General features: G+C 51.8%; 2 protein-coding genes across 4 annotated transcripts; both read left to right on the plus strand.

Annotated features, from left to right (window-relative positions):
- Positions 1 to 534: 534 nt before the first annotated feature.
- Positions 535 to 9,800, plus strand: LOC105480122 (adaptor related protein complex 2 subunit mu 1). The gene is made up of 11 exons (XM_011738595.2): positions 535 to 677; positions 2,667 to 2,783; positions 4,591 to 4,856; positions 5,909 to 5,991; positions 6,586 to 6,721; positions 6,822 to 6,963; positions 7,437 to 7,556; positions 7,653 to 7,788; positions 7,892 to 7,989; positions 8,461 to 8,572; positions 9,186 to 9,800. Exons 2-11 carry the CDS (start codon positions 2,710 to 2,712, stop codon positions 9,318 to 9,320), a joined length of 1,302 nt encoding a protein of 433 aa, XP_011736897.1. The 5' UTR covers positions 535 to 677; positions 2,667 to 2,709; the 3' UTR covers positions 9,321 to 9,800.
- A 2,055-nt stretch (positions 9,801 to 11,855) lies between these two features.
- Positions 11,856 to 24,528, plus strand: LOC105480121 (ATP binding cassette subfamily F member 3). Of its 3 annotated transcripts, XR_011619945.1 has the most exons (22): positions 11,856 to 12,006; positions 12,233 to 12,380; positions 12,520 to 12,599; positions 13,122 to 13,168; positions 13,391 to 13,488; positions 13,588 to 13,710; positions 13,868 to 14,134; positions 14,460 to 14,540; positions 14,628 to 14,687; positions 14,787 to 14,843; positions 14,954 to 14,976; positions 15,087 to 15,142; positions 15,256 to 15,456; positions 15,553 to 15,629; positions 16,700 to 16,744; positions 16,824 to 16,956; positions 18,273 to 18,361; positions 18,469 to 18,560; positions 18,749 to 18,881; positions 19,013 to 19,100; positions 19,189 to 20,112; positions 21,434 to 24,528. XR_011619945.1 is itself a non-coding variant. In XM_011738592.2 (21 exons), the coding sequence occupies exons 1-21, from the start codon at positions 11,934 to 11,936 to the stop codon at positions 19,345 to 19,347; spliced, it is 2,130 nt and encodes a 709-aa protein (XP_011736894.1). In that variant the 5' UTR covers positions 11,856 to 11,933; the 3' UTR covers positions 19,348 to 24,528. The 3 variants fall into 3 exon arrangements, 2 of the variants coding, with proteins under 2 accessions (XP_011736894.1, XP_070947472.1); XM_011738592.2 differs by having other exon boundaries at positions 19,189 to 24,528; XM_071091371.1 differs by lacking the exons at positions 11,856 to 12,006; positions 12,233 to 12,380; positions 12,520 to 12,599; ... (1 more) ...; positions 13,391 to 13,488; positions 13,588 to 13,710 and adding an exon at positions 14,360 to 14,366 and having other exon boundaries at positions 13,887 to 14,134; positions 19,189 to 24,528.
- Positions 24,529 to 25,391: the final 863 nt, after the last annotated feature.

The raw sequence follows: 25,391 nt of genomic DNA on the forward strand, positions 1-25,391 counted from the left end.
GCTCCCCGCTCCTCTCCTTGGGTCTTGATCCCTTGGAAAAAGCCCATGTCCGGAATAAATATATGAGAAAAGCGTGGGAGAATCAGAGGTAGTGTTAGAAAGCAGTAAATTCAGCACAAACACTTATACTGCCAAGTTGTATTTATTTGTGTGCAAAGTGAGGACAGTCAGTCCTGGGACTCTGGAAACAGAAAAGGCCTACAGCAATCCCAGGCTTAACAGATGTGCTTCTACAAATGTCATTAATATTCCAAAACTCTCCAAAACACAAATAGGAACAGGAGGAAGTGCAGGGACTACAATTCCCAGAGCGCTCAGTGAAAAAAAAAAAAAAAAATGAGGCCGGTGGAGCGGTGTATGCTGGAATGTGTATTTCTGGTAGGGCCGGCTAAGGCCACGCCTACCCCTTCCTGAGGCAGGGACGGTTTCTCGAAAGCAGTCGGTAGTTGTAGTTTTGCTAAACCTAGAGCGCTTCAAATAGCAAGCAAGGAGGCCGCGAGGCCTGACGGGATTTGTAGTCGGCGCGAGAGGCGGGCGCGCACGCGCAGCCGGGACCGGGGCGGGGCCGCGGCACTGCGGTGAAAGCCGAGGCAGCGGGCAGACGAGCAGGGGGCGGGCGGACATCTTGGGATCCGGAGAGTGGCCGGGCCGGCAGAGAAGGGGCCTCGGGACACCAGGTGAGCCGGGGATCTGGCCTTATGGCGTGGGGGAGGACGCCGCGGGTCGTCTGCTTCGCCGCCCAGCTTTGTCCTGCCCTGCGCTGAGCTGGCAGAAAGCTGCCCACACCCGGGAGTGGCTTCAGCCTTCAGACCCGGGAGCTGGCTGACGGTGGGGCGGGGGCGCCCGGGGCGAGGTTGCAGGGCTGGCTGGGAGCGGTGCCCTCCACCTGACCCGCCTGGCGCCTCCCATGAGAGGGATACCGCCTGAAATTCTCCCAGAGCAGGAACGCTGCGCAGCGCCCCCTCCCTAGGATAGTGCCAACCCCCTACCCCTCCGCGCAAGGACAATTTCCCCGTCTCGTAGGACAGTGACACCCCCTTGTTCCGCCTCCTTGCACCGTGACAGATCTCACATCATGCGGCGCCCCCTCCTCTCAGTTCAGTGACATCCCGCGGCTCTTCTTCCTTAGACCTGTGACGGCCCCCGCGCCCCATGGCACCATCTTTTCCCACGATGTCTCCCCAAGGCGAAAAGCCCACCACCCCCTCATTACTCTGCACCTGAACCCCAAGCAGGCTCTGTCTCCCCAGCTTTCCCTTATTCACTACCGTCAATTTCCCCCTGCTGGTTTTTCCTTCTTAAAGCCTTGACCTTTTCCATACTGGAAACCCTTACCTTTAGGTGCACTCCACCAGCCCAGTTTGCTGCTGTGGGCTCACTTGAGGATGCTGCCTGGCTGTCACTGCCGGTCTTTACCCTTAACTAAATGTTCCATTCCTGCCCAAGGCCCCACCTCTGGTTCTCGGGTGCCCTTCCCTACCTACCACTCGATATACCTGTGGACTTGGTTCTTTGCCCCAGGCTCTACCTCCATTTTGCATCTCCTCTACCAGCCTGTTTGGGACTGAGGAATGGGATGAGTCCACCACCTTGAGAGGCCGCTCACCCCTCTGGAAGACCTTGACAGCCACAGGAAAAGGCTTTATTTTCCAGTTTAGAAAAGTCTTCTAAAGTACTCCCTGTGAAATTAATACCAGAGCTAATCCAGGAAATCTAAAAGCAAATTAATGCCTTTTCTCAAGCAGTCTAAATTAATTTGACCCAAATAATTTGGATAATTCAGGCATCCTGAAATCCCTGCTTCTTGTTTATAGGCACCCAGGCCAGAAATGAGTTACTTGATGGGCCTGGAATCACGATTTCAGATGGAAGGATTTCTTAATTTTATGAGCCTGCACTACCCCCACCCCCCCAGTCCTTACTTTTATTGCATTCCAGAGCTTTTTGAAAGGGGGGTGGTAGTCAGAAATAACTGTAATAAGCAGCTTAGGTGATGGAGGTGTAGTCTGCCAGCACTAGGACCTTCCTCCTTTGCCCTTTGCCTGCTTATTCCACTGCCTGGAAGAGGTTAAGCCACACTCCCGGGTCCACATTAGGGCCTAAGGGCTCCCATCTCTTCTCCTCACACCCTTTCTTGGAATGTTTGAATTCTGTGAATTAGAGTGCCGGAAGTTCAGGCCCTGCGACCTTCTCTGAAGGGTAGTGGAGCCCGAGAGACTGGATGCTCTAAAGGTTATGCCTGGGGGCCCCAGGCCTGAACCAACTGGAGTAATTCCTACCGCCATTCCTGCAGCCGCAGGCAGGCAGGCCTTAGTGACTCACTGGCGGGAGCCTGAGAGTCTGCACAGGAGGAGGCCGAAAAGGATCATTCCTGAGCTCAGTGCTGGAGAGAGGGGGCGGGGTTGCTGATGCTCAGCCCCAGGAAACGGAGGGTCAAAATGGCCTTAGAGTCCTGAGCCTAATCTCTCTCAGTTTCTTTCTCCCATCCAGTGTGGAATAAACAGGAACTGGAGCCTAGCTGAGGGGAGGGGCATGTCTGGGAGGGCTGCAGGGTCACTTGCTAAAGGGTTGAGTCAGGAAAAAAGCTCCAGTGATCTGCACAGCTCCACAGGGGATGTTGGCAAGGATTCTGAGGTCTTCTTTTACCCCGCCCCCGCCTGTCCTAGGTCTGTTCTCAGAGCAATGGGCCGCGGAGACTGATCTGCCGCCATGATTGGAGGCTTATTCATCTATAATCACAAGGGGGAGGTGCTCATCTCCCGAGTCTACCGAGATGACATCGGGTGAGTCCTCTGGCAGAGCCAGCTGTGCCCCACCACTCCAGCCCCCGAGCCCCAGCATGCAGGATTAGGTCTCTTCTCACCAGAGGCTTGACTTGGACCACCCTGACCCCTGGCTGCACCCTGGAAGCTCAGCTAGTGTAGCCTGGCTCCCATTAGGTCTGGTGGTATTCACCCGGCAGCCAGCCTGCTGGCCCCTAGGTGGGACCCGTGGAATGGCATGGTCCCACAGCTTTAGGAACACCTGCCCTTCCTGCATCCTGTTTCTCTATACAGGCCTGGTTGCTGGAGATGAGTGCCTTTGCCCAGGCTGGTGAATTTCTTCTTTGAGGAGAAAGAGAAATATCTCTAGTGGGTGGGGTTAGTGGCCAGGCTGGAGACACTAATCCATCTAAGCCTTGCTCTGAGAAGCCCTTCTCATATCAAGCGCCTTCACTGGATTCTATTGAAAGCCTCTCCAGGCTACCCAATCCTCTCCTGCTCCCTTTCTCAGGAGTCAGGCTGCTGACTCAGCTGTCTTCAGTTCCTCTGGGCCATTCCTGGGGGAGAGGCTGGGAGGGAGCGTGAGGCACTCTCTGGGTCACTAAGAAAGGGCAGGGAGGCCATGCTACCCTCTCTGGTTTATCAGAGTAGACCCAGAGCGGCTCCATATCCTGGGCCTTCACACAGAGCCACAGCCTGCCTTCTCATTCTGCACCCCCTTGCACACGCTGGACCTATCCTAGCCTCCGAGGCGCTAATGAGATTAGGCTCCTCTGGTTCCTGCTGCCTGTTTTTCTTCCTCAGAGAGCTTGAGATAAAGTCACAGAATGGGCCTGTGGCAGTGCTCCTCATTTGGCTCCCTGGCTGATGGGCTGGCCTGGCCCTTGCGGGTGTTTGTCCATTGGCTGGTGGTGTGGCATGAGTTAGAGCTGCAGCTGTGGCAAGGTCTGGCCTGCCTGAACCTGGCTGGCTACACCCCCCACCCCCACCCCCGGCCCCCCTCCTGCGTTGGATGGACTAGGCAAGCCAAGGCTGGGTCACACGCCACCTTGCCTGTCTTGTCTGCTTCCACCTCACGGTGTGTGCTGCCCTCCCGGTGTGTTGTGTGTCTAACCCTCTCTCTCGTTGCTGTCACTCTCCTCTTCTTGCTGGCGTCATTTCTCTCATCCCATCTCATTGACTGCCGTAGCAATAGGTAAGCGGCCTCTCAAGCTGCTGCCCAGGTACAGGTGGGTGGGGGCCCTGCCCCCATCATTGTTTTCCTGCATCCTTTTTCATTCCCTGAACTTGCTCTGGAGTTGGATCCTGGGCAAGAATGGGTAGCACAGTTCCATGGCCCCTTGGTACTTCCTCCTTTGTGACTTCTGAAGCCATGCTGGCTTTGTATAACATCTGGAGGAGTCGGCCCTCCCCACTGGTGGGATCACTAGTGGGAGGACTGGAGAAGCAGTGTCTCTTTCTGTCCTGGACCTGGGAGCTTACAGGGAAGCTAGATAAAGCTGGGAAATTAGGGCCAGCCCTGGGAGTCAAGAATATCTGTCTCTAAACCTGATGAACCTCACTTTATTAAGGTTACATCGGCCTTAATAGTTGACTTCCCTATTTCTTGTGGCCTTTGACACTAGCCCAGCTCAGGCACTCTTCCCATGCCTCCACAGGGAGTCATAAGAAGGGAACCACCCCAGTGGTTTAGGCATTGGCTTTCTTTAGATTGTATGTGTCAGACTTCTGCAGAAAGGTGGGTGGAGCCGTTAACAGCTGTGGTTGATCCTTGTGGGGTAAGGTTCGCCTGGGTGCTGAGCAGGCCCTGTGCACCCTTTCCCCTCAGGAGGAACGCAGTGGATGCCTTTCGGGTCAATGTTATCCATGCCCGGCAGCAGGTGCGCAGCCCCGTCACCAACATTGCTCGCACCAGCTTCTTCCACGTTAAGCGGTCCAACATTTGGCTGGCAGCAGTCACCAAGCAGAATGTCAACGCTGCCATGGTCTTCGAATTCCTCTATAAGATGTGTGACGTGATGGCTGCCTACTTTGGCAAGATCAGCGAGGAAAACATCAAGAACAATTTTGTACTCATATATGAGCTGCTGGATGGTGAGGCTGGTGGGCTGGCAGGGCAGGGGGCCTAGGGTGGGAAAGAACCAGGCTGGGCCTGGCCTGAAAATGGGTGTAGGTCCAAGGCTCTGGTACACTCTGAACTTTCTTTCCTGAGTATCTGGGCTCTTGGACTAGGATCTCTATGCCCCTCAGAAGGCCAGTTCACATCCAAACCTAAAGGCTGGTCTGAAGTAGAACACAGAAATAGGCCAGCAGGTGTGGAGGGGAAGTTTTGGTCTTCCACGGGGCTAGGAACCTGACTCAGGTTTGGTGGTGAGCCTCCTGTATTCATCCTCTTTCCTTTGTGGCTTGGACCTTACTTCACTGACTGTCCACCCAGTTTTCCATCTCAGCAGCTGCTTCAGAGCCTGGGGGAGACTGAGATACTACAAGCCCCTGGGGGTGCACTGTTACCTCTGTTTCTCTGTAGAGTGTGATCTAAGGGAAGGTGAATCCTTCCACCTTCCCATTGTTTATTTTCTGGAGAAAACAGCTCAAAGCTTCTTGATTTGCCACCCACTGGCCATGTGACTCTTCTATTGATTTTTTTTTTTTTTTTTGAGACAGGGTCTTACTGTTGTCGCCTATGCTGAGTGCAGTGGTATAATCGCAGCTCACTGAAGCCTTGACCTCCCAGGCTCAAGCAATCCTCCAGCCTTAGCCTCCTGAGTAACTGGGACCACAGGCACATGCCACCATGCTTGGCTCATTTTTACTATTTTTTGTAGAGCTGGGTCTCGCTATGTTGCCCAGGCTGGTCTTGAACTCCTGGGCTGAAGTGATTCTCCCACCTTGGCCTCCCAAAGTGTTGGGATTATAGGCATAAGCCACTGCGCCTGGCCTTGATTTCTCTATTTGAAAAAATCAAACATTTGAATTGTTTTCCTGTAAAGCACAAATCACAGAATAAATGCTACAAAGCTAGAAGACTTTGTTGCAGATGATCCCACATGGTCTTTGGGAGCTGTGCCAGTCAGACATGTGTAGGCCCAAGTAGGGACTGGAATGAGAAGGTTTCTTCAGGGGCTGATGGTTCCCTTCTTTTTCAGAGATTCTAGACTTTGGCTATCCACAGAATTCCGAGACAGGCGCGCTGAAAACCTTCATCACGCAGCAGGGCATCAAGAGTCAGGTACTTGAATTGTGCAGACTATAGTCAGGGTGCAGGCCAATCTCCCTTCATCTCAGCTGGCCCCTGAGCCTTGTCTGAGCTGACTCATAAGCCCTCCCATAACAGGAAGTGCTGGCCTGAGCCTCCTGCCATGATTGCAGGCCTATTTTGCTCTATGTGGTCCTCCCACTGCAGGAGCAGCCAATTCAGCATCTCTGTTACCAGGAATACAGCTCAAGCAGTTTCCTTTTGCACTGAGGGTTGGGGGAGGACTGGTCTTGAGGCCTGGTGTTCCTCAGGAGGAGAGAGCTTGGGCCCTCTCCTATAGGATCCAAGCCTCATAGCTTTCTCCTCTTTTTCTGCCTCCCTTGCTACTTCATGTGGGCACCTCGTTGGCCCTGCGGCCTCCAGCATCAGGTAAGCCCTTCCCTTAGCTTCCGCCCTTGCAGCTTTGCTTTGTTTCTCCAGGCCCTGCCCTTTGGGGCTTATAGGGGAAAATGGATTACAGGTGGGGACTAGAAGGGATGGGGAATGAGGGTGGAGTGGGGATAGAGACAGGATGATTAAAGGGAGAGGGGAGTGAGGCTCTTGCTGTTTGTTTCTGCTCCCATGTAGACAAAAGAAGAGCAGTCACAGATCACCAGCCAGGTGACTGGGCAGATTGGCTGGCGGCGAGAGGGTATCAAGTATCGCCGGAATGAGCTCTTCCTGGATGTGCTGGAGAGTGTGAACCTGCTCATGTCCCCACAAGGTGAGGTCCCTCTCACAACAAAGCTGGAGGGGGCCCAGGGCAGGATCCTGGGTCTGCCTGCCTGACTCTGCTGCTCCCCATTTATCTGTTCCATCATCAGGGCAGGTGCTGAGTGCCCATGTGTCGGGCCGGGTGGTGATGAAGAGCTACCTGAGTGGCATGCCTGAATGCAAGTTTGGGATGAATGACAAGATTGTTATTGAAAAGCAGGGCAAAGGCACAGCTGATGAAACAAGCAAGAGGTGCCTGAGGCAGGAGAGCTGGTGGGAAAGGGTGTCCCTTGGAGGGCTCGGTGGGGTCTAGTGAACCACAAGTTTCTTCTGGATTTCATTCCCACTGTAATTGCAAACTCTGTTCCTGACGGTAAGCCTGGCTGTTCGCTCTTGACATTGGTGCTAAGAGAGATGAGGGGACTGTCCTCAGAGCAAGCCCCTTTGTTTGGTCCCTAGGACCAAGGCCTCTTCTGTACATACTGATAGCCTCCTCTGCCCACTGTGCCTGAAACACCCAGGTCCCAAGCAGCAGGGCCCCCAAGAGATGAGTTTACAAGGTTTCCCTCTCATCCCAAGCTCTGGGGCAGACCTCCGAGTCAGAAAGCTGCATTCTAGCAGCTTTTCATAGTCTCTGGTGCCAGCCTGGGGTGGAGTGGTCTCCCAGTGTGACACCTGTCATTCTCCTGTACCAATGAGACCTCCTCTTCTGCCCCTGCTTGCAGTGGGAAGCAATCAATTGCCATTGATGACTGCACCTTCCACCAGTGTGTACGACTCAGCAAGTTTGACTCTGAACGCAGCATCAGCTTTATCCCGCCAGATGGAGAGTTTGAGCTTATGAGGTGCCATTGGGGTGTGAGGAGGCAGCCAGTGCTGCTGGCAGATTGGGGAGAGGAAGTGGGTCAGCTCTTTGGTAACCTTGCTTCCCATCCCTTAAGGTATCGCACAACCAAGGACATCATCCTTCCCTTCCGGGTGATCCCGCTAGTGCGAGAAGTGGGACGCACCAAACTGGAGGTCAAGGTGGTCATCAAGTCCAACTTTAAACCCTCACTCCTGGCTCAGAAGATTGAGGTGAGGACAAGGGGCTCGGGGAGGAGGAAGAACTTGTCCCTAGGAATAAAGGCAGCTGATGTCACAGCTTGACAGAGCTCCCTGACAGGTGTGTCACTTCTAGGTGAGGATCCCAACCCCACTGAACACAAGTGGGGTGCAGGTGATCTGCATGAAGGGGAAGGCCAAGTACAAGGCCAGCGAGAATGCCATCGTGTGGAAGTGAGTCTTTCCTTCATTAGGCCACAGCAGGTTCAAGATCCCAGTGTACCCTCTTGTTTTCACCTTTGATCCTTCTGAATGAGGGGTGGGGGAGTGTGCCTCTTTGCTTTTCTAGGAGCCTCTGCTTGTACTGTCAGCCTTTATGCCTCCATGTGAGTATGTACACGCCTGCATTTGGGTTCATGCACGTGCTTATTTTTTAAGATGCTTTGGCATTTCCCTGCTTGCCTTTGTAATGTATCTGTGAAGCTGACAAAGCAAAGATAGCATGCCCAAGTGTCTAGGCAGAAACTGCATCCTGTTGTCCTAAAGAAGTAGACCCAAGCTTCCATAGCAAGTAGTTAGCAGGGTCCTGACCACTTCTTGTTGTGGCACCTCCTGCAAGCTCCTGGGCGTGCTCCTTAAAATGGGCAACTGCCCTTGAAACTTCTCCAAGCTACAATGGGCTGCCTGTTGTCCCTGTGTTCCTAGGATCAAGCGCATGGCAGGCATGAAGGAATCGCAGATCAGCGCAGAGATTGAGCTTCTGCCTACCAACGACAAGAAGAAATGGGCTCGACCCCCCATTTCCATGAACTTTGAGGTATGGCAGAGGAGGGGCCTAGAGTCATGCCAGGGTATGCTGGAAAAGCTCTTAGAGATCATTCCGATAAACCGCTGCACCTTAGAGGTGAGGAAACTGAGGCCTAGAAAGAAGAACTGGCTTTAATTCATAGATCCATTCTTCCCCTTTCAAGCCTCTTAGTAGAAGTTACTATTCATAGTGAGGCAAATCTTTCACTTCTCTTAGCTTGTCCTAACACAGTTCTTTCGAAAAACTTAGATTGTTTAAATGCCAGGTAAGACACAAAGTTTACTTACAGACAGGATAATGGACTGACTTTGCTTTGTGCATGTTAGACATAATTTTCTCCACCTTATTTTTAAGTTCATAATATTGAGCAGGATAAGTATGTTCTAAAGCAGTTCATTGGTTGCTGTCTCCTGCTGATGAAAGGAACTGATTCCGGGTGTCACTGGCAGGGCTTTCTTCTTCAGTCACCTCTTAGAGGGTCCCTCACCACCCCAGCTTCTTTAAGGACCCCAGCCATTCAAACACCTGTAGTAGAGATGAAGTAGAGCAGGGCAACGGGACTTCCCAGAGGAGAGCAGCTGTAAGAGGAAGGCCACATTTCTAACGAGCTGTCCTTGCCCAGGTGCCATTTGCGCCCTCTGGCCTCAAGGTGCGCTACTTGAAGGTATTTGAACCGAAGCTGAACTACAGCGACCATGATGTCATCAAATGGGTGCGCTACATTGGCCGCAGCGGCATTTATGAAACTCGCTGCTAGCTGCCACTAGGCAGCTAGCCCACCTCCCCACCCACCCTCTTCAACAGGTCCAGGTGCCGCTCCCTCTCCCACCACACATCAGTGTCTCCTCCCTCCTGCTTTGCTGCCTTCCCTTTGCACCAGCCCCTGAGTCTAGGTCTGGGCCAAGCACATTGCAAGTGGGACTGGTGGAGTGGCCCCTGGGCTCCCTGGACAGGGAAGTTCTGAGGCTCCTGCTCTCCCCTCCACCTGTCTGTCCTGGCCTAGTGCCAGGCTCTGAGTTCTGTGACCAAAGCCAGGTGGGTTCCCTTTCCTTCCCACGCCTGTGGCCGCACCTCTGGAGTGGGAGGGTCGGTTGCACCCCTCACCTCAGAGCTCTCCCAAAGGCCAGTAACGGATCCCCAGCCCTCAGTCCCTACTCTGCTTTGGGATAGTGTGAGCTTCATTTTGTACACGTGTGACTTCGTCCAGTTATAAACCCAATAAACTCTGTAGAGTGGAGTTGCTGGCTAAGTGTTGATGTGGGAGCTACGTGGGGAGGGAACTGGTGTTGCTCTCCCCGCAGTTTTCTGTTCTGAATACTCTAAAGGCTCTTTCCTTGTCTTGTCCCAGTTAGGCGTCTCCTGGGCCATCCAAGCCCCTATCCTTGTGGGTTTTGGGCCCAGGTTTTCTGGCTCCTCTAAGAAAGCCTCAAGGGCAAGCAGCCTCAGCAGGCCCCAGTACCCTGGGGGTAGATCTTTCCCTAGCTCTTTTTTATTCCCCCTGGTCCTCGGACTCCTAGGCTCAAGAGATCTTTAGCCTAGGATCCAGAGGCTGCCTCAGCCTCTGGAGTAGCTGGGATTACAAGCACGCGCCACCACAGCACCCAGCTCTTTCTCTAATTCTTAGGCAGATGTTTTCTAATTAGATTAGGTATAGATTAAGTGAAGTTTACGTTTGGTCTTATAGCCATCCTAAGAAATTGACCTTTTAATTCCATCATTTACCCAGGCTTCCCAAATCTTGCTGAGTGGGTGGTAGGAGGAAAGATTTGCAAGCAGAATAATACAATGGACTGGGTGCGGTGCCTCACACTGTAACCCCAGCGCTTTGGTAGCCGAGGTGGGTGGATCACCTGAGGTCAGGAATTCAAGACCAGCCTGACCAACATGGAGAAACCCTGTCTGTACTAAAATTACAAAATGAGTTGGGCATGGTGGTGCATGTCTGTAATCCCAGCTGTTCGGGGGGCTGAGGCAGGAGAATGGCTTGAACCCAGGAGGTGGAGGTTGCAGTGAGCCAAGATCGCGCCATTGCATTCCAGCCTGGGCAACAAGAGTGAAACTCTGTCTCAAATAAAAAAAAAAATATATATATATATATATATATATATATATATATATATAAAATGCATCTCCATGTCTCATCACCGAACTTCAACTATGATCAATGTGTGACCTGTTCCTTAATATCACATCCAATCTGTGTTCACTAACCAGGTGTCTTACCAAATTTTTCCAGACAAGGTTCATTGTGGTTGGCTAATGCTTCTCAAATTTTAAAAATCGATGTTTCCCTTCAGGTCTTGCAATTTTGTCGAAGAAACCAGAGTTCTGTAGTTTGCCTGTTGTCCCCAAGAAGTCACTTAACATATTCCTCTTTACCTGTATTTCCTGTAAAATGATTCAGTATCCGGATTGACTCCTCATGATGGCAGTGTTTAATCCAAAGGGGTGAATGGGTAATATAGTTTTCGGTGCCACTTTTAGAGAACCATCGGAGGAATATTTACGATTTAAATGTAAAGCAGTAGCGTCATTTTGGAGGAAATTCCTAACTTCCTGAGGGAATCGGTGAAAGGAAATAGCCTTTTACTGGCATTTACTGAGTGCGGAGAAGTCTGCTTTGGGTGTATGTAGGGAATAATTTATACAGGCCATATTGTCCTGGTTTTCTTGCCCTTTGGCGGTGGATTTGGTCGTGCCCTGGGGTGGTGGAAGAACTGAATTGGTTTAATTCACAAAGGTCGGCTGAATTATACAGTGTGAAGAGGCAAGTCGCGGCGGGGAGGCGGGTGGCGCTGGCAACCAGGCTGAGGAGCCGTAGGGTCTGGGGACCCGCGAAAGCAAAGCACTGAGCAGGGGGCTTCTGAGAGGGACCGGGGTGAGTCAGCAAAGCTCTGGGCGGGCTCCAAAATGGACCTGGCTGGGTGCGCAGCAGCAGCAGCAGCAGACGCGCCTCGAGGGAGCGCATAAAACCTGGCAAAGCCAAAATACTTTATCAGCCGCTTGCCTCTTGGGAGGCTCCCATCCGCCAGACCACCGGTGCCTCGCGGCCCTGATAAAACTTGAGCTCCACCCCACCGCTCGCTCCGGGAACTCCACCTCCCAGAAGGCAGCAAGAACCGCACAGGGGGGTAATCTTTCAGCAGAAAAGGCGTCGCGCACGCGCAGAGAGAGCTGCTCCGGCGCAGACTCGGCGCCTCTCCTCAAGGCCCCGCTCGCCCCGCCCACCGGGCTTCGCGCACTCCGCTCCTTTCTTGCGTCGCCGCTACGCATGCGCCTTGCAAGGAAGGGCGAGTTTCGGGGGCAGGGCGGGGGGCGGGCCTAGGCCGGGGTCTCACAGCGACTGCGCGGACGGGCTCCTGACTGGAACATGGCGACTTGCGCCGAAATCCTGCGGAGCGAGTTCCCCGAAATTGACGGACAAGTCTTCGACTACGTGACGGGTAAGCGGAACTGAATCGGCCGGCTGGGGAGACCGAAGTGGAGGCTGGGGGAAAGTCTAAGCGAGCGTCGTGCCTGGGACTGTTGCCAGGCCTCTCCTCTGCATGACCTCTTGTCCCGGGGGCCGGTTGGGTCTGGAGCCTGGACTGGGGCCTCTGTCTGGGGACTGAAGCTGCTTGTGTGTTCACCCTACCCGATACCTTCCTCGTTCTACCACGCCCTGCCCAGGCGTCTTGCACAGCGGCAGCGCGGACTTCGAGTCCGTGGATGACCTGGTGGAAGCTGTGGGGGAACTATTGCAAGAGGTGTCCGGGGACAGCAAGGATGACGCGGGCATCAGGGCCGTGTGCCAGCGCATGTACAACACTCTGCGCCTGTATGTGCCAGGGAGTAGGGGTTGATGGGGGCGAAAGGGCGGCGAACGGTCCGGAGACAAGAGGTGGGGGAAGAAGATCTGATGGCCATAGAGCTTTTCCTTCAACTCCTAACTGCGCTTTCTATCCCTACCCACATAGGGCTGAGCCACAGAGCCAGGGAAATAGCCAGGTGCTACTGGACGCTCCCATCCAGTTGTCAAAGATAACAGAGAACTACGGTGAGAGTCAGGGGAGGTTGAACTAACTGCCCTCCTGTCCTTTTCTGCGCCCCCAACCATCTGCTCCCTGCAGCTTAGGGCTCCTACGACTTTTCCACAGGACAGGGTTGTAAGAGCTAGTTGATGTCTTCACAGAGGGCAAAAGAGCCCATGATGGGGATGGGGAGGAGGTTGGAGGATTCTCCCAGCTCTTGGGTATGGTAGGAAGCATAAGAACCTGGAGCTGGACAGACTTGCTTTCACCCCCAATTTTGCAACTTACCAGCTGCATGATCTTGTAAGAGTTGGTTATCTGTCCCCAACCTCGTCTATGCCTCTTTATCCTTTTATGTGAGTTTTTTGTTTGTGTGTTTGTTTTTGTTTTGTTTTGTTTTAGTGCAGGGAAGATAATAGCCATCTATCTGCAGGATTATAAGGCTTTATAGAAAACGTCTGTGTCTGTGCTTGGTTCATATTAGTCACTCAAAGTGTTAGTTTCCCTTCCCTCAGGGAGAAGGTGACTGCTTTTCTTATCGCTTACAGACTGTGGAACCAAACTTCCAGGACTGCTAAAGAGGGAACAGTCCTCGGTGAGGAGGAGGAAGCAAGGGAGGGGACTGTGTCTGTGATGGGGTTGGGAGTTGACTGTCTAATTGGAGTATCTTTTTGGGGGATTTCTGACTATGTCTTTCCCTGAGCCTTTGAGTCTGTTCATCATGGGTAAGTTAAGAGGGTTTACTCGAGATGTTCTCTCTTGGGGTTCCTTTCTGAGCCTACACCCTAGAGTGAAGTAGATGTGTTTGGACCCTTAGACAGTGAATGCAAAGAAGTTGGAGAAGGCCGAGGCTCGACTTAAGGCAAAGCAGGAGAAGCGCTCAGAGAAGGACACGCTCAAGACCAGCAACCCTCTGTGAGTGGGGGAAGCATGGCCCAGAAGAGAGCGGAGCAGTTCTTGCCTGGACAGAAGGTGGTGGGGAGCATTAAGAGCTGTCCGTTTCTCCCTTTAAAGAGTCTTAGAAGAGGCATCAGCCAGCCAGGCAGGCAGCAGAAAGGAGAGTCGGTTGGAATCATCTGGCAAGAACAAATCCTATGATGTGCGAATTGAGAACTTTGATGTGTCTTTTGGCGATAGGTGAGGGGATAGTGGTGGCAGGGGTTGGCTTTCTTTTTCTAATTAGAGGAGAATTTGGAGAGATGAAATGGGGCTACAAACAATGTGAGGTTTGTTGTTAAACTTGCTGTGCACCTATTTCTAGAGCATCTTTGGTCTCCTGTCTCCACTCCTGCAGAGTATTGCTGGCTGGAGCAGATGTGAACCTGGCATGGGGCCGCCGTTACGGGCTGGTGGGGCGGAATGGGTTGGGGAAGACAACATTACTGAAGATGCTAGCCACCCGGAGTCTGCGGGTTCCAGCCCACATTTCCCTGCTGCACGTTGAGCAAGAGGTTGCTGGAGATGACACTCCTGCCCTGCAGAGTGTGCTGGAGAGTGACAGTGTGCGAGAGGATTTGCTACGGCGGGAGCGGGAGCTCAGTGCCCAGATTGCTGCTGGCAGGTGAGGGCTTCCGGCTAGGGAGCAACCAGCAGCTGCTGTCCCTCACAGAGTGCCTGCCCTCCTGGAACAATCCATAATTTGCATGTCCATCCTAGTAATCCGCAGAGCTTAGAACTTGGCGCTCTGGGACTCAAAAGCCCTTGTTCTTTCCACAGTGCCCATTTCCATAGTGCCCAAGGTAATGAGCACTGTGCAAACCCTTCCTGTATTCTCTTCCTCTTCCAGCCACAAGGTAGCCAATGGCCTTCTTTCCAATGGTATAAGGTGCAGGACATCCTCCTAGACTGCCCCCACTTAGGCCAATTGCTGTTTCTCCTCCCTCCAGGGCAGAGGGCTCTGAAGCTGCAGAGCTGGCAGAAATCTATGCCAAGCTGGAGGAGATTGAGGCTGACAAGGCACCTGCTAGGTATTTAAAGCTCCCCCTCCCTCCTTCAGATTTCCTTTCCCTTCTGTGGACTGTTCCAACTGAGTTCTTCAATTTCTTCTCTACTAGGGCGTCAGTCATTCTCGCTGGGCTTGGCTTTACCCCTAAAATGCAGCAGCAACCCACCCGGTGAGTGACCCTTGCCATTCTTGGCCTTGAACCCTGTTGTCTCAGCCGCTTCCTGCCCTGATGAACACCCACCCCTAATGTGGCTCCATCATTCTTTAGGGAGTTCTCAGGTGGCTGGAGGATGAGGCTGGCCCTTGCCCGGGCCCTATTTGCTAGGTGAGTTTTCTGGGCCAGTGTATGAAGCCCTATGGAAGATTGGTCTTAGCTCTTGGGAGGTGGCATGAGTTGCTGACCTAAAATCTCATGCGGTGTATTCTTTTTCATAGGCCAGATCTTCTGCTGTTAGATGGTGAGTTTGAAATGGGGTACCCTGACTTTAGAATGGACGGGGGTGGTAGCATCCAAGTTCCTAGTTCTCCAGCCCTTCAATCCCAAGTGTGTGCTCCCCTCCTTCTCCAGAACCTACAAACATGCTGGATGTCAGGGCCATACTGTGGCTGGAGAATTACCTGCAGGTGAGTGCCTGTGGGTGCTGGAGTGGGTTGGGGAAAGTCGGCCTCCAAGATACCTGGGGGCCTGAGAACTGACTGCCCTCCCAAACTGGGCCTGCTGTCCTGTGACCCCTCAGACGTGGCCCTCCACAATCCTAGTCGTCTCCCACGACCGCAACTTCTTGAATGCCATCGCCACGGACATCATCCACCTGCACAGCCAGCGGCTAGATGGTTACCGGGGAGACTTTGAGACCTTCATCAAGAGTAAGCAGGAGCGGCTGCTCAACCAGCAGCGTGAATACGAAGCACAGCAGCAGTATCGCCAGCACATCCAGGTGTGGGGCCTGGCAGGGCTGGGGGTCCCATCCCAGGGGTTCTAGAGTGGGGGATGTGGGGGAGTTTGACCAATGCCTGCACTCTTCCACCTGCAGGTTTTCATTGACCGGTTTCGCTACAATGCCAACAGGGCCTCTCAAGTGCAGAGTAAACTCAAGATGCTGGAGAAGCTGTGAGTACAGCATCCTTGGCCAGGCCTTGACTCCTGTTCTCTCGGTCTCCTTCCTCATTTGCAGGCCACCCTTGCCCTACCATTCCAGGTCTCCCCTTCGCTAGAAGCCACCTGTGACTTCCTCCTCTGCTGGGAGGCAGAGTATTCCACATTGTTCTTGGAAGGCTAATCTTGACTAGCACGTGGCAACCACTAATTTACTTCCTGTTTCTGCTTCTGTGTATCTGCTTATTCTGGGCATTTCATATAAATGGAATCATACAGTATGTGACCTTTGTGCCTGGCGTCTTTCACCTGGCATCATGTGTGAGGCTCATCCATGTTGTAGCGCGTGTCAGAACTTCATTTCTTTTCGTGGCTGGATAATATTCTATTGTATGGATATACAGCATTTTGTTTATTGAGTCATTAGGGGACATTTGGGTTGTTTCCATTTTGGTTATTATGAGTAATGTTGCTGTGAACACTGGTGTACAAATTTTTGTGTGGTCATATGTTTTCAGCTTGCTTGGGTGCATACCTAGGGACAGAATTGCTGGGTTACATGGTAATTCCACATTAATGTTTTGAGGAACTGTCAAACTGTTTTCTAAAGCAGCAACATCATTTTACATTCCTACCAACAAGGAATGAGAGTTCCGATTTCTCCACGTCTTTGGCAACACTGTTATTGACTGTTTGTTTTTTTAGTTTTAGCCATCCTAGTGGCTGTGAAGTGATAGCTCATTGTGGTTTTGATTTGCATTTCCTTAATAACCAATGACAGTGTGCACTGGGAGTTTAACGTTGAAGTGCCCTTTCTATAAGTGCTGGCAGGAAGCTTAAAATCATAAGGCTTAGATGTTTGCAATGTGGAAACATACCACAATATAGTAACTGGGGGTAAAAAGTCACAAAAAGCCTAATTCTATTTTTTAGCATTCAGTAAACGAGAACAGTGTACTCTAAAGTAATGATACCTGAGTGGTAGGAGTACAAGCCCTTTCTAAGTTTTCTCTGAACATATATTACTTGTGTAGGAAGTTATTTTTTTAAGTCATAAATCTAGTCTACCTGATCTCTTCCCCCAGGCCTGAGCTGAAGCCTGTGGACAAGGAATCAGAGGTCGTAATGAAGTAAGTGCTGGGCCAGTGGGGCTGGTGGGGAATTGCTTGCTTCCAACTGCCCCCACATCCTCACCCCTACCTCCTGCAGATTCCCTGATGGGTTTGAGAAGTTCTCACCGCCAATTCTGCAGCTAGATGAGGTGGATTTCTACTATGATCCGAAGCACGTCATCTTCAGTCGCCTCTCCGTGTCTGCTGATCTCGAGTCTCGCATCTGTGTGGTATGGCTGCTGTTTCTCTGTGCTGTGAGCTGGGAGTCTCCCGTCTCAGTGTGTGGTGTGGATTGGCCCAGATCCTCAAGCTGTAAAGGGATGAGGTCCATGGAACAGGAGAGAGGACCTGGGCTAAGGACTTTGCAGGACTTATACTAGCCGTGTCCTCTGGCTACACAGCGCTGCTCTTCAGGGAGGAAGAGCCTGGTATATAGTGTTTTAAAAATACTTAAAGCAGTGCTTTACCTTATTGATCTCAGTTCTGAGTTTTCTAAATCTTGAGACATTGAGGAGACAGCATGGGCTTCAGGGTCAGACTTCGGATCTTGACTATACCATTGCCTAGCTTGGTTACCAAGCAGCTTCCTAATCCTTAAGATGGCGCTGGCATCTACCTGGGATGGTATTGGGAGAAGTAAGTCCCCCCCAGCACTTAGCAAATACTCAAGTATTGCTCCCCTTAGTACATGTATTTTTCTTTTTTTTTTTTTTTGAGACAGAGTCCCACCCTGTTGCCCAGGCTTTTCTATGGCACGATCTTGGCTCACTGCAACTTACGCCTCCTGGGTTCGAACAATTCTGCCTCAGCCTCATGAGTAGCTGAGATTATAGGCATCTGCCACCATGCCCAACTTATTTTTTGTATTTTTAGCAGAGACAGCGTTTCACCATGTTGGCCAGGCTGGTCTCAAACTCCTGACCTCAAATGATCTGCTTGCCTCGGCCTCCCAACGTGCTGGGATTACAGGCGTGAGCCACTGCGCCCGGCTAGAGTCCTTAAAAATATTTTTTTGGTTGTTGAAGGAGTCATTGGGACTGGGGACTGCCTGAGACCCCTTCTAATTTCCTTCCCTTCTGTGTTACACACAGCGGTGCTCTTTTTATTGATACGTAATTATACATGTTTATGGGGTACAGAGTGATATTTCCATACATGTATACAATGTGTAATGTTCGAATCAGGGTAATTAGCATATTCACCGTAAACATTTATCACTTTATGTTGGGAACATTCAAAATCTTCTAGCTTTTTAAAAATGTACAATCAGTCATTGTGAACTGTAGTGTCCCTGCAGTGCTGTAGAACCCTCGAACTTATTCCTCCATTCCTCCTATCTAGCTACAGTTCTGTTTTGGTTAACCAACCTCTCCCAATCCCCTCTCTCAATTCCCCTCCTCCCCGCTTACCCTTCCCAGCCTCTAGTAACCAGAACTCTACTCTCTACTTCTATGTGCTAAACATTTTCTAGTGCCCACATATGAGTGAGAACTTACAGTATTTATTTTTCTGGCACACACTGTATGACATTTTCACGTTTCTTAAGGTTGGAGAGAATGGGGCCGGGAAGTCTACCATGCTGAAGCTGCTTATGGGGGACCTGGCACCTGTTCGGGGCATCAGACACGCTCACAGGTCAGAGGCACCCCCGCCCATGAGCACACTTGCAGGCACCCATGCTTCCTGCACTCCTTCATGGCTGTTGCCTTTGTCTGCTTTTCCACCTCGGTTTCTGTCTTCAGGAATCTGAAGATTGGCTATTTCAGCCAGCACCACGTGGAGCAGCTGGACCTGAACATCAGTGCTGTGGAACTGCTGGCACGCAAGTTTCCTGGTGAGTTGGGGATTTGAGTGGGGAAAGAGGGATGAGGCTGACCCCGGCAGCTAGACCTGCCTTGGAGTGAGTGCAGAGCAGCCCTCCCAAGCCTAGATGGAAGGACATGGGGACTTGGAGGTGTGGCTGGAGGGTACAGGGAGGGAGTTGGGCCAAGAAACCACCTGATCTGGGGAGTCCTTTTCCAGGGCGGCCTGAGGAGGAGTACCGTCACCAGCTGGGTCGGTATGGCATCTCCGGAGAGCTGGCTATGCGCCCTGTTGCCAGCTTGTCTGGGGGCCAGAAGAGCCGAGTGGCCTTTGCTCAGATGACTATGCCCTGGTGAGGCCTCATTTTCTAGAGCTCTTCCCCTCCCATTTCCCCTTCTTGCCCAGTAGAAAACTGTATCAGAAGGCTTTATTTTCTCTCACCGCACCCCTTCACTGCCTACCTTCCTGGGTTCTGCCTTCCAGCCCCAACTTCTACATTCTGGATGAACCCACAAACCACCTGGACATGGAGACCATCGAGGCTCTGGGCCGTGCCCTCAACAATTTCAGGGTGAGTGTGCCTTCACCCTGCCCACTCCTCCCCAGGCCTCGGTGCCTCTCGTGTCCCCCTCAGCACCTCCTGCTCTCGTGTCTTTCAGGGTGGCGTGATTCTGGTGTCCCACAATGAACGCTTTATCAGGCTGGTGTGCCGGGAGTTATGGGTGTGCGAAGGAGGCGGCGTCACCCGCGTGGAAGGAGGATTTGACCAGTACCGCGCCCTCCTCCAGGAACAGTTCCGCCGCGAAGGCTTCCTTTAGGGCTACCAGGCTGAGGACTCGCCCAGGACATGGACTGGTCTCTCAGACCCCTGGGCCACCACATAGGCCACCAACTCCAGGCCGTGGACTTCCCCCAACTTGGGGACAGCCTTATTCCCAAATGTCTCTCTCCTTTTGACTGGAGCATCTTCTGCACAACCTTGGGAGCCCATCCAAGGGTTGGTGAGGACTGGTTTCCCGGGGGCTGGGGGTCTGGGGGTACCCTCTGGGGTTATAGGTTTCCCCACTGCCCCAGCTCTGACTGGACCCCAAGTGGCTGCTATGTAAATTAAATGTCTCCCTGCATCTCCTTTGCCTCATGTCTGCTGCTCCCTGGGCAGTGGTTGCCTCCTATTGAGGGCTATGGACTCTCAGATTGGCCTTTTCCTATGGCACTTGTATCACTCACGTGGAGGAAGCAATGGCAGCACCAGCCTTGCCTCTAGAAGAAACATTTTCAAGCTGCTGGGGCATTGAGGTCATCTGCCTGCCTGACCTTGGGGTGGGCTGAGCCAGTGGAATGAAGGGCAGTGTATTGGCATCACTGCGGTGCTGTTAGCCCTAGCCTGGGCTCAGCCTCAGCTGAAGGGGTCTTGGGTTCTGCCACCACAGCCCCCACTGATGGGCAGTTGAACTGATTCTGTAACCTGGCCTCACACGTGGCTGGCTCCTTTCTCCAGTGGTATCTGGCTCCGGCTTGCCCTGCTTCTCTGCTCTCTAGACTCAGCGCTGAAGAGAAACTGTCTTTGTCCTCACTTTGCTTAGGTGATTGCATGTTCTTTATATTTCCTCTAACCATGTAGGAGGGGCCTGGGAAATAGGGAATTTAGGACAGGGTCTAACAGGAAGACATAGAACGCTTTGTTTTCAAATTAAGCAATCTTTAAGAGGGGAGAGATGTTGAACAGAGATAGTATCATTTATAAATATTATTTCTTGAGGAGTTAGCTGTTGTATGTAATTGTTATGCAGAGGACGTTAAAATGGAGACATTTGAGCTGAGCACAGTGGTGCGCACCTGTAGTCCCAGCTATTGTGGAGGCTGAGGTGGGAGGATTGCTTGAACCCAGGAGTTTGAGGCCAGCCTGGGAAACTTAGCGAGACCACTTCTCTCAAAAGAAAAAAATTAAACGGACATACTGCTTTGCTCTCAGTGACAACAAAGGAACCAGTCACCAGAAAGCACTTGCTGCCTTCATGCAGATTGTAGTCAAAAAGCTCAACCAGGCCAGGAGCAGTGGCTCATGCCTGTAATCCCAACACTTTGAGAGGCCGAGGTGGGTGGGTCACCTGAGGTCAGGAGTTCAAGACCAGCCAGGCCAACATGCGGAGGCCCCGTCTCTACTAAAAATACAAAAATTAGCCGGGTGTGGTGGCACATACCTGTAGTCCCAGCTACTCAGGAGGCTGAGGCAGGGGAATAGCTTGAATCTGGGAGGCAGAGGTTGCAGTGAGCTGAGATCGTGCCATCGCACTCCAGCCTGGGTGACAGAACGAGACTCCGTCTCTTAAGAAAAGAAAAAAAAAAAGCTTGACCAGAGAATCTTAACTCTGAGCTGCTGAGGGTAGCATGGTGTGGGTCGCTGGGGAGAGAGCCCTGTTTTGGGGGTTAAAGCAAGATAAAGGCGGCAAGGCTCTGGACTGGTGAAGCTGGCAGAAGGACCACTGATGTGCCCGCCTCCTTCCTCCCATGTCTGTGGCCATGGGCACCTTTAGCTCAGCACTGCAGAGAGCTTGCTCACAGCCCTCAGAATTCTCTTCCAACTTCAGACCCACAGGTGGGTGTATCAGGGAGCCATCCATTATAGGATCATGCCTGCCTGCTCACCAGGCTTTCAGCCTCTGAGCCCTTCACCAGTGGTGAACCCCAAAGGAGTTCTCTCAACTCTTTATAGAATCCTTGGGAATGCGTCTGGAGGGTTCTATGACACCAAATCTGCTTTTGTGCTTCAAGAGCACTGGAGTTGGAGTCTTAATATCAGATCTCAGCTCTGTTGCTGGTAACAGAAATAACTACAGCTGGTAGCAGAAGGTAACCACAACAAATTCCTCAACTTTTCTGAACACCTACCTGGTTTCTTTATAGGACTATTGTGAGGATTTGCTAACAAGAACAATATATAAGCACTCAAAAAAGTGACTCTTGTGTGACCATCTGATTTGAAGGACTATCATATGGGAAAAGAAGTGATATTTCACTGAGTGACTCCAGAGACAGATCAGTTTGGGCTCAAAGGATGGAAAACTTGGCTAACTCAGGCTGTCTTCTGAGAATTCCCAGTCAGTGGGACTGTTCAGCCCTGCTTTAGAGAAGGGCCCTTCCTGGGGCAGGAGGCAGCACTAGATGGGCCTCCAGGGTGGCTTCCAATTTTATGATTCCATGAAAGTGTGAGCAGCCTGCATGTATGACAACGTGAGCTGGTGCTGCAGGACTTCAGAGAGACGGGATCAAGGAACTGGAGCAGCTGAGAAAGGCCTAGCTTTTGGAGGTGAGAGGGGAATCAGCAGAAGATAGTTGTTTTGAAGGATGGAAAATGCAGTGTCAGCCAGCTCCATTTCGGAAAGCACAGGACAGAGAAGGGAGAGAGGAACCAGGCGTGGAAGAGTGGGAGCTCACTCCTGCTCACTCTGGACTGCGCACCATGGCAGCCCCCTCTTCACTCGCAAACCCCACTTAGTTGGGGGGCTGTCTTTCCACAGCTGCTGACTCTGGAGCTGCTCTGCTGACATTAGGCCTCAGTGCCCAGAATCTTCACTGAAATCCTGGGCTCCCCGTTTCTCCTGGCCAGACCACACTCACCAACACCTTCGCGGGCAACCTGTCTGATCCCCAGTAGGGCCTGGACTCCCTCAATTCCAGCCCCTCCAACTGGGCTGCTTGCACTTTGTGCTCACCCCAGTGAGCTGCGTGAGATTGCAGTTCCCATTTGGCCATGACATTCTCGAAGGCCAGACTGTGGCTTACTCGTCTCTGCATCTGCTGTGCCTGTCACAGGTTGGGCGCCCTGGGAAGTGGCTTGGAGAGGCCAACATGCAGGGCATTTATTGGGGTTGCTCCTGGAATCAACACCCAGGAAAGCAGGCCCAGGAGAAAGACTGGAGCAGAGAGAAGTTGAGCAGCAATGCAAGCCCAGTGTGCGCCTCAGCCGGCTCAGCCCTGCAGAGTTGTCCTAAGTCAGGGCAGGTGGTCAGGCTTCCATCCTGCTCAGTTGCTTGGCCTTTGGGTGCCAGCTGCCGCCAGGAGCATGGCCTGGGGAGAGGACTTTTTTTGTTTGTTTTCTGAGATGGAGTCTCACTCTGTCACCCAGGCTGGAGTGCAGTGGCACAATCTCAGCTCACTGCAACCTCGGCTGGGTTCAAGCAATTCTCCTGCCTCAGCCTCCTGAGTAGCTGGGATTACAGGTGCCTGACACCATGCCCGGCTAATTTTTGTATTTTCAGTAGAGACGGGGTTTCACCATGTTGGCCAGGCTGGTCTCCAACTCCTGACCTCAGGTGATCTGCCTGCCTCAGCCTCCTGAAGTGCTGGGATTACAGGCGTCAGCCACTGCGCCCAGCCTTAAAAGAGCCTTTTTTTTTTTTTTTTTTTGAGACAGGATCTCACTCTGTGGCCCTGGTTGGAGTGTGGTGGCAAAATTATAGCTCACTCCAGCCTCAGACTCTCCAGTAGCTGGGACCACAGGCACACAGCATCGCGCCCTGCTAATTTTTAAATTTTTTTTGTGGGGACAGGGTCTCTCTATGTTGCCTAGGCTGGTCTTGAAATCCTAGCCTCCAGTGATCCACTTGCCTTGGCCTCCCATGGTGATGGAGTTACCAGTGTGAGCCACCATGCTCAGCCAGGGCCTTTTTTTTTTTTTTTTTTTTTTTTTTTTTTTAAACTTCCCCTTGTTTCAAGACAATGCTAAGGAACTTTAAAATCGTAACAGTTCATATTTACTGGGCTCTTACTGTGTAATGGCAGGGTTGTAATTGTGTTACCTATATTAACTCAGTCAATTCTCACAATAGCCCTATATGATTGGCATAATTATTATACCTTTATTTGGTCATGAGGAAATACAGGGAATTGATATATTGGATGGCAGGACTGGGACTCCAGGCCAGTCTGACTCTGGAGCACAGCTGGTTGTGTGTGTGTGTGTGTGTGTGTGTGTGTGTGTGTGTGAGAGAGAGAGAGAGTGACAGAGTCTTGCTATCACCCAGGCTGGAGTGCAGTAGCTCAGTCTTGGCTTACTGCAACCTCCACCTCCCAGGTTCAAGGGATTCTCCTGCCTCAGCCTCCTGAGTAGCTGGAACTACAGACATGCACCACCATGCCCAGCTAATTTTTGTATTTTTAGTAGAGACGGGGATTCACCATATTGGCCAGGCTGGTCTCGAGCTCCTGACCTCAGGTGATCCACCCGCCTTGGCCTCCCAAAGTGCTGGGATTACAGGCGTGAGCCACCATGCTGGGCTGAGGAGCACAGCTCTTAACTGCCACACTGTGCTGCTACCAGTACCTTAATGTGCAGAAGAGTCATGGCTTGTTAATTCCATCACTTAAAACTTGTTCTTAGTGGCAGGGACAGGGGGCTTGAACATACTTCTCTCAGGAGAGCAAGCTAGTAAGTAGGAGTTCCTGGGACAGTGACTGACACATGCTAGATGTTCAGTGAGTAGTTAGTTGTTCGTGAAATAAATGGGGCTGGGCACGGTGGCTCACACCTGTAATCCCAGCACTTTGGAAGGCCAAGGTGGGCGGATCAGTTAAGCCCAGGAGTTCAAGACCAGCCTGGGCAACATGGCAAAACCTCGTCTCTAAAAAATACAAAAATTAGCCAGGTATGAGGGTGTGTGCCTGTAGTCCCAGCTACTTGTGGGGCTGAGGTGGGAGGATCACTTTAGCCCAGGAGGTTTAGGCTGCAGTGAGCTGTGATCATGCCACTGTACTACAGTCTGGGGGACAGAGCAAGACCCTGTCTCAATAAATAAATAATTAACACACAGTTCGTGGAAGAGTCATGCACTGGGATTAGCCCAGCTCTACAGCTGATGGTCTTAGGCAAGTGCATCTCTCCTGGAGTAAAGCATTCTAATGGGCATAACAGTTTGTCTTGCCTGCTTCTTTCGGTAAATGGAAGGATTGAATGAGACAAGGTCCTGTGTAAACAGAATAAAAGTTTTTGTAGAGTCTTACGGATCTAAGAGGTATTATTTCATAAGGAAAGAGCTGGCTCTGAGGTCAGCAGCCTGGAGCCTCCTTGAGACACATGCTTACACACATGCACATAAATATTCCAGGCCATCCTCAGGCCTGAATCACCCCAAGACAGCCCCCATAGCCTCCATGTCTGCTGAATCAGGCATCAGAAAGCATGCACGTAGCTGGGTGTGGTGGCGCACAATTGTAGTCCCAGCTATTCAAGAGGCAGGGACAGGAGGACCACTTGAACCCAAGGCTGCGGTGAGCTATGGTCTCAGCACGTTTTCCAACCTGGGCAACAGAACAAGTCTCCGTCTCTAAAAAATAAGGCCGGGCACAGTGGCTCACGCCTGTAATCTCAGCACTTTGGGAGGTTGAGGCAGGCAGATCACTTGAGGTTAGGAGTTCGAGACCAGCCTGGCCAACATGGTGAAACTACCATCTATCTATTAACTATTAACTATTGGCCGGGCGCGGTGGCTCAAGCCTGTAATCCCAGCACTTTGGGAGGCCGAGACGGGTGGATCACGAGGTCAGGAGATCGAGACCATCCTGGCTAACACAGTGAAACCCCGTCTCTACTAAAAAATACAAAAAACTAGCCGGGTGAGTTGGCGGGCGCCTGTAGTCCCAGCTACTCGGGAGGCTGAGGCAGGAGAATGGCGTAAACCCGGGAGGCGGAGCTTGTAGTGAGCTGAGATCCGGCCACTGCACTCCAGCCCGGGTGACAGAGCGAGACTCCGTCTCAAAAAAAAAAAAAAAACTATTAACTATTAAAAAGTATTAACTATCTATTAAAAATATAAAAAATTAGCTGGGTGTGGTGGCGGGCACCTGTAATTCCAGCTACTCAGGA

Source organism: Macaca nemestrina, chromosome 2, assembly GCF_043159975.1.
Source record: "Macaca nemestrina isolate mMacNem1 chromosome 2, mMacNem.hap1, whole genome shotgun sequence".
Taxonomy (NCBI): Eukaryota; Metazoa; Chordata; class Mammalia; order Primates; family Cercopithecidae; genus Macaca; species Macaca nemestrina.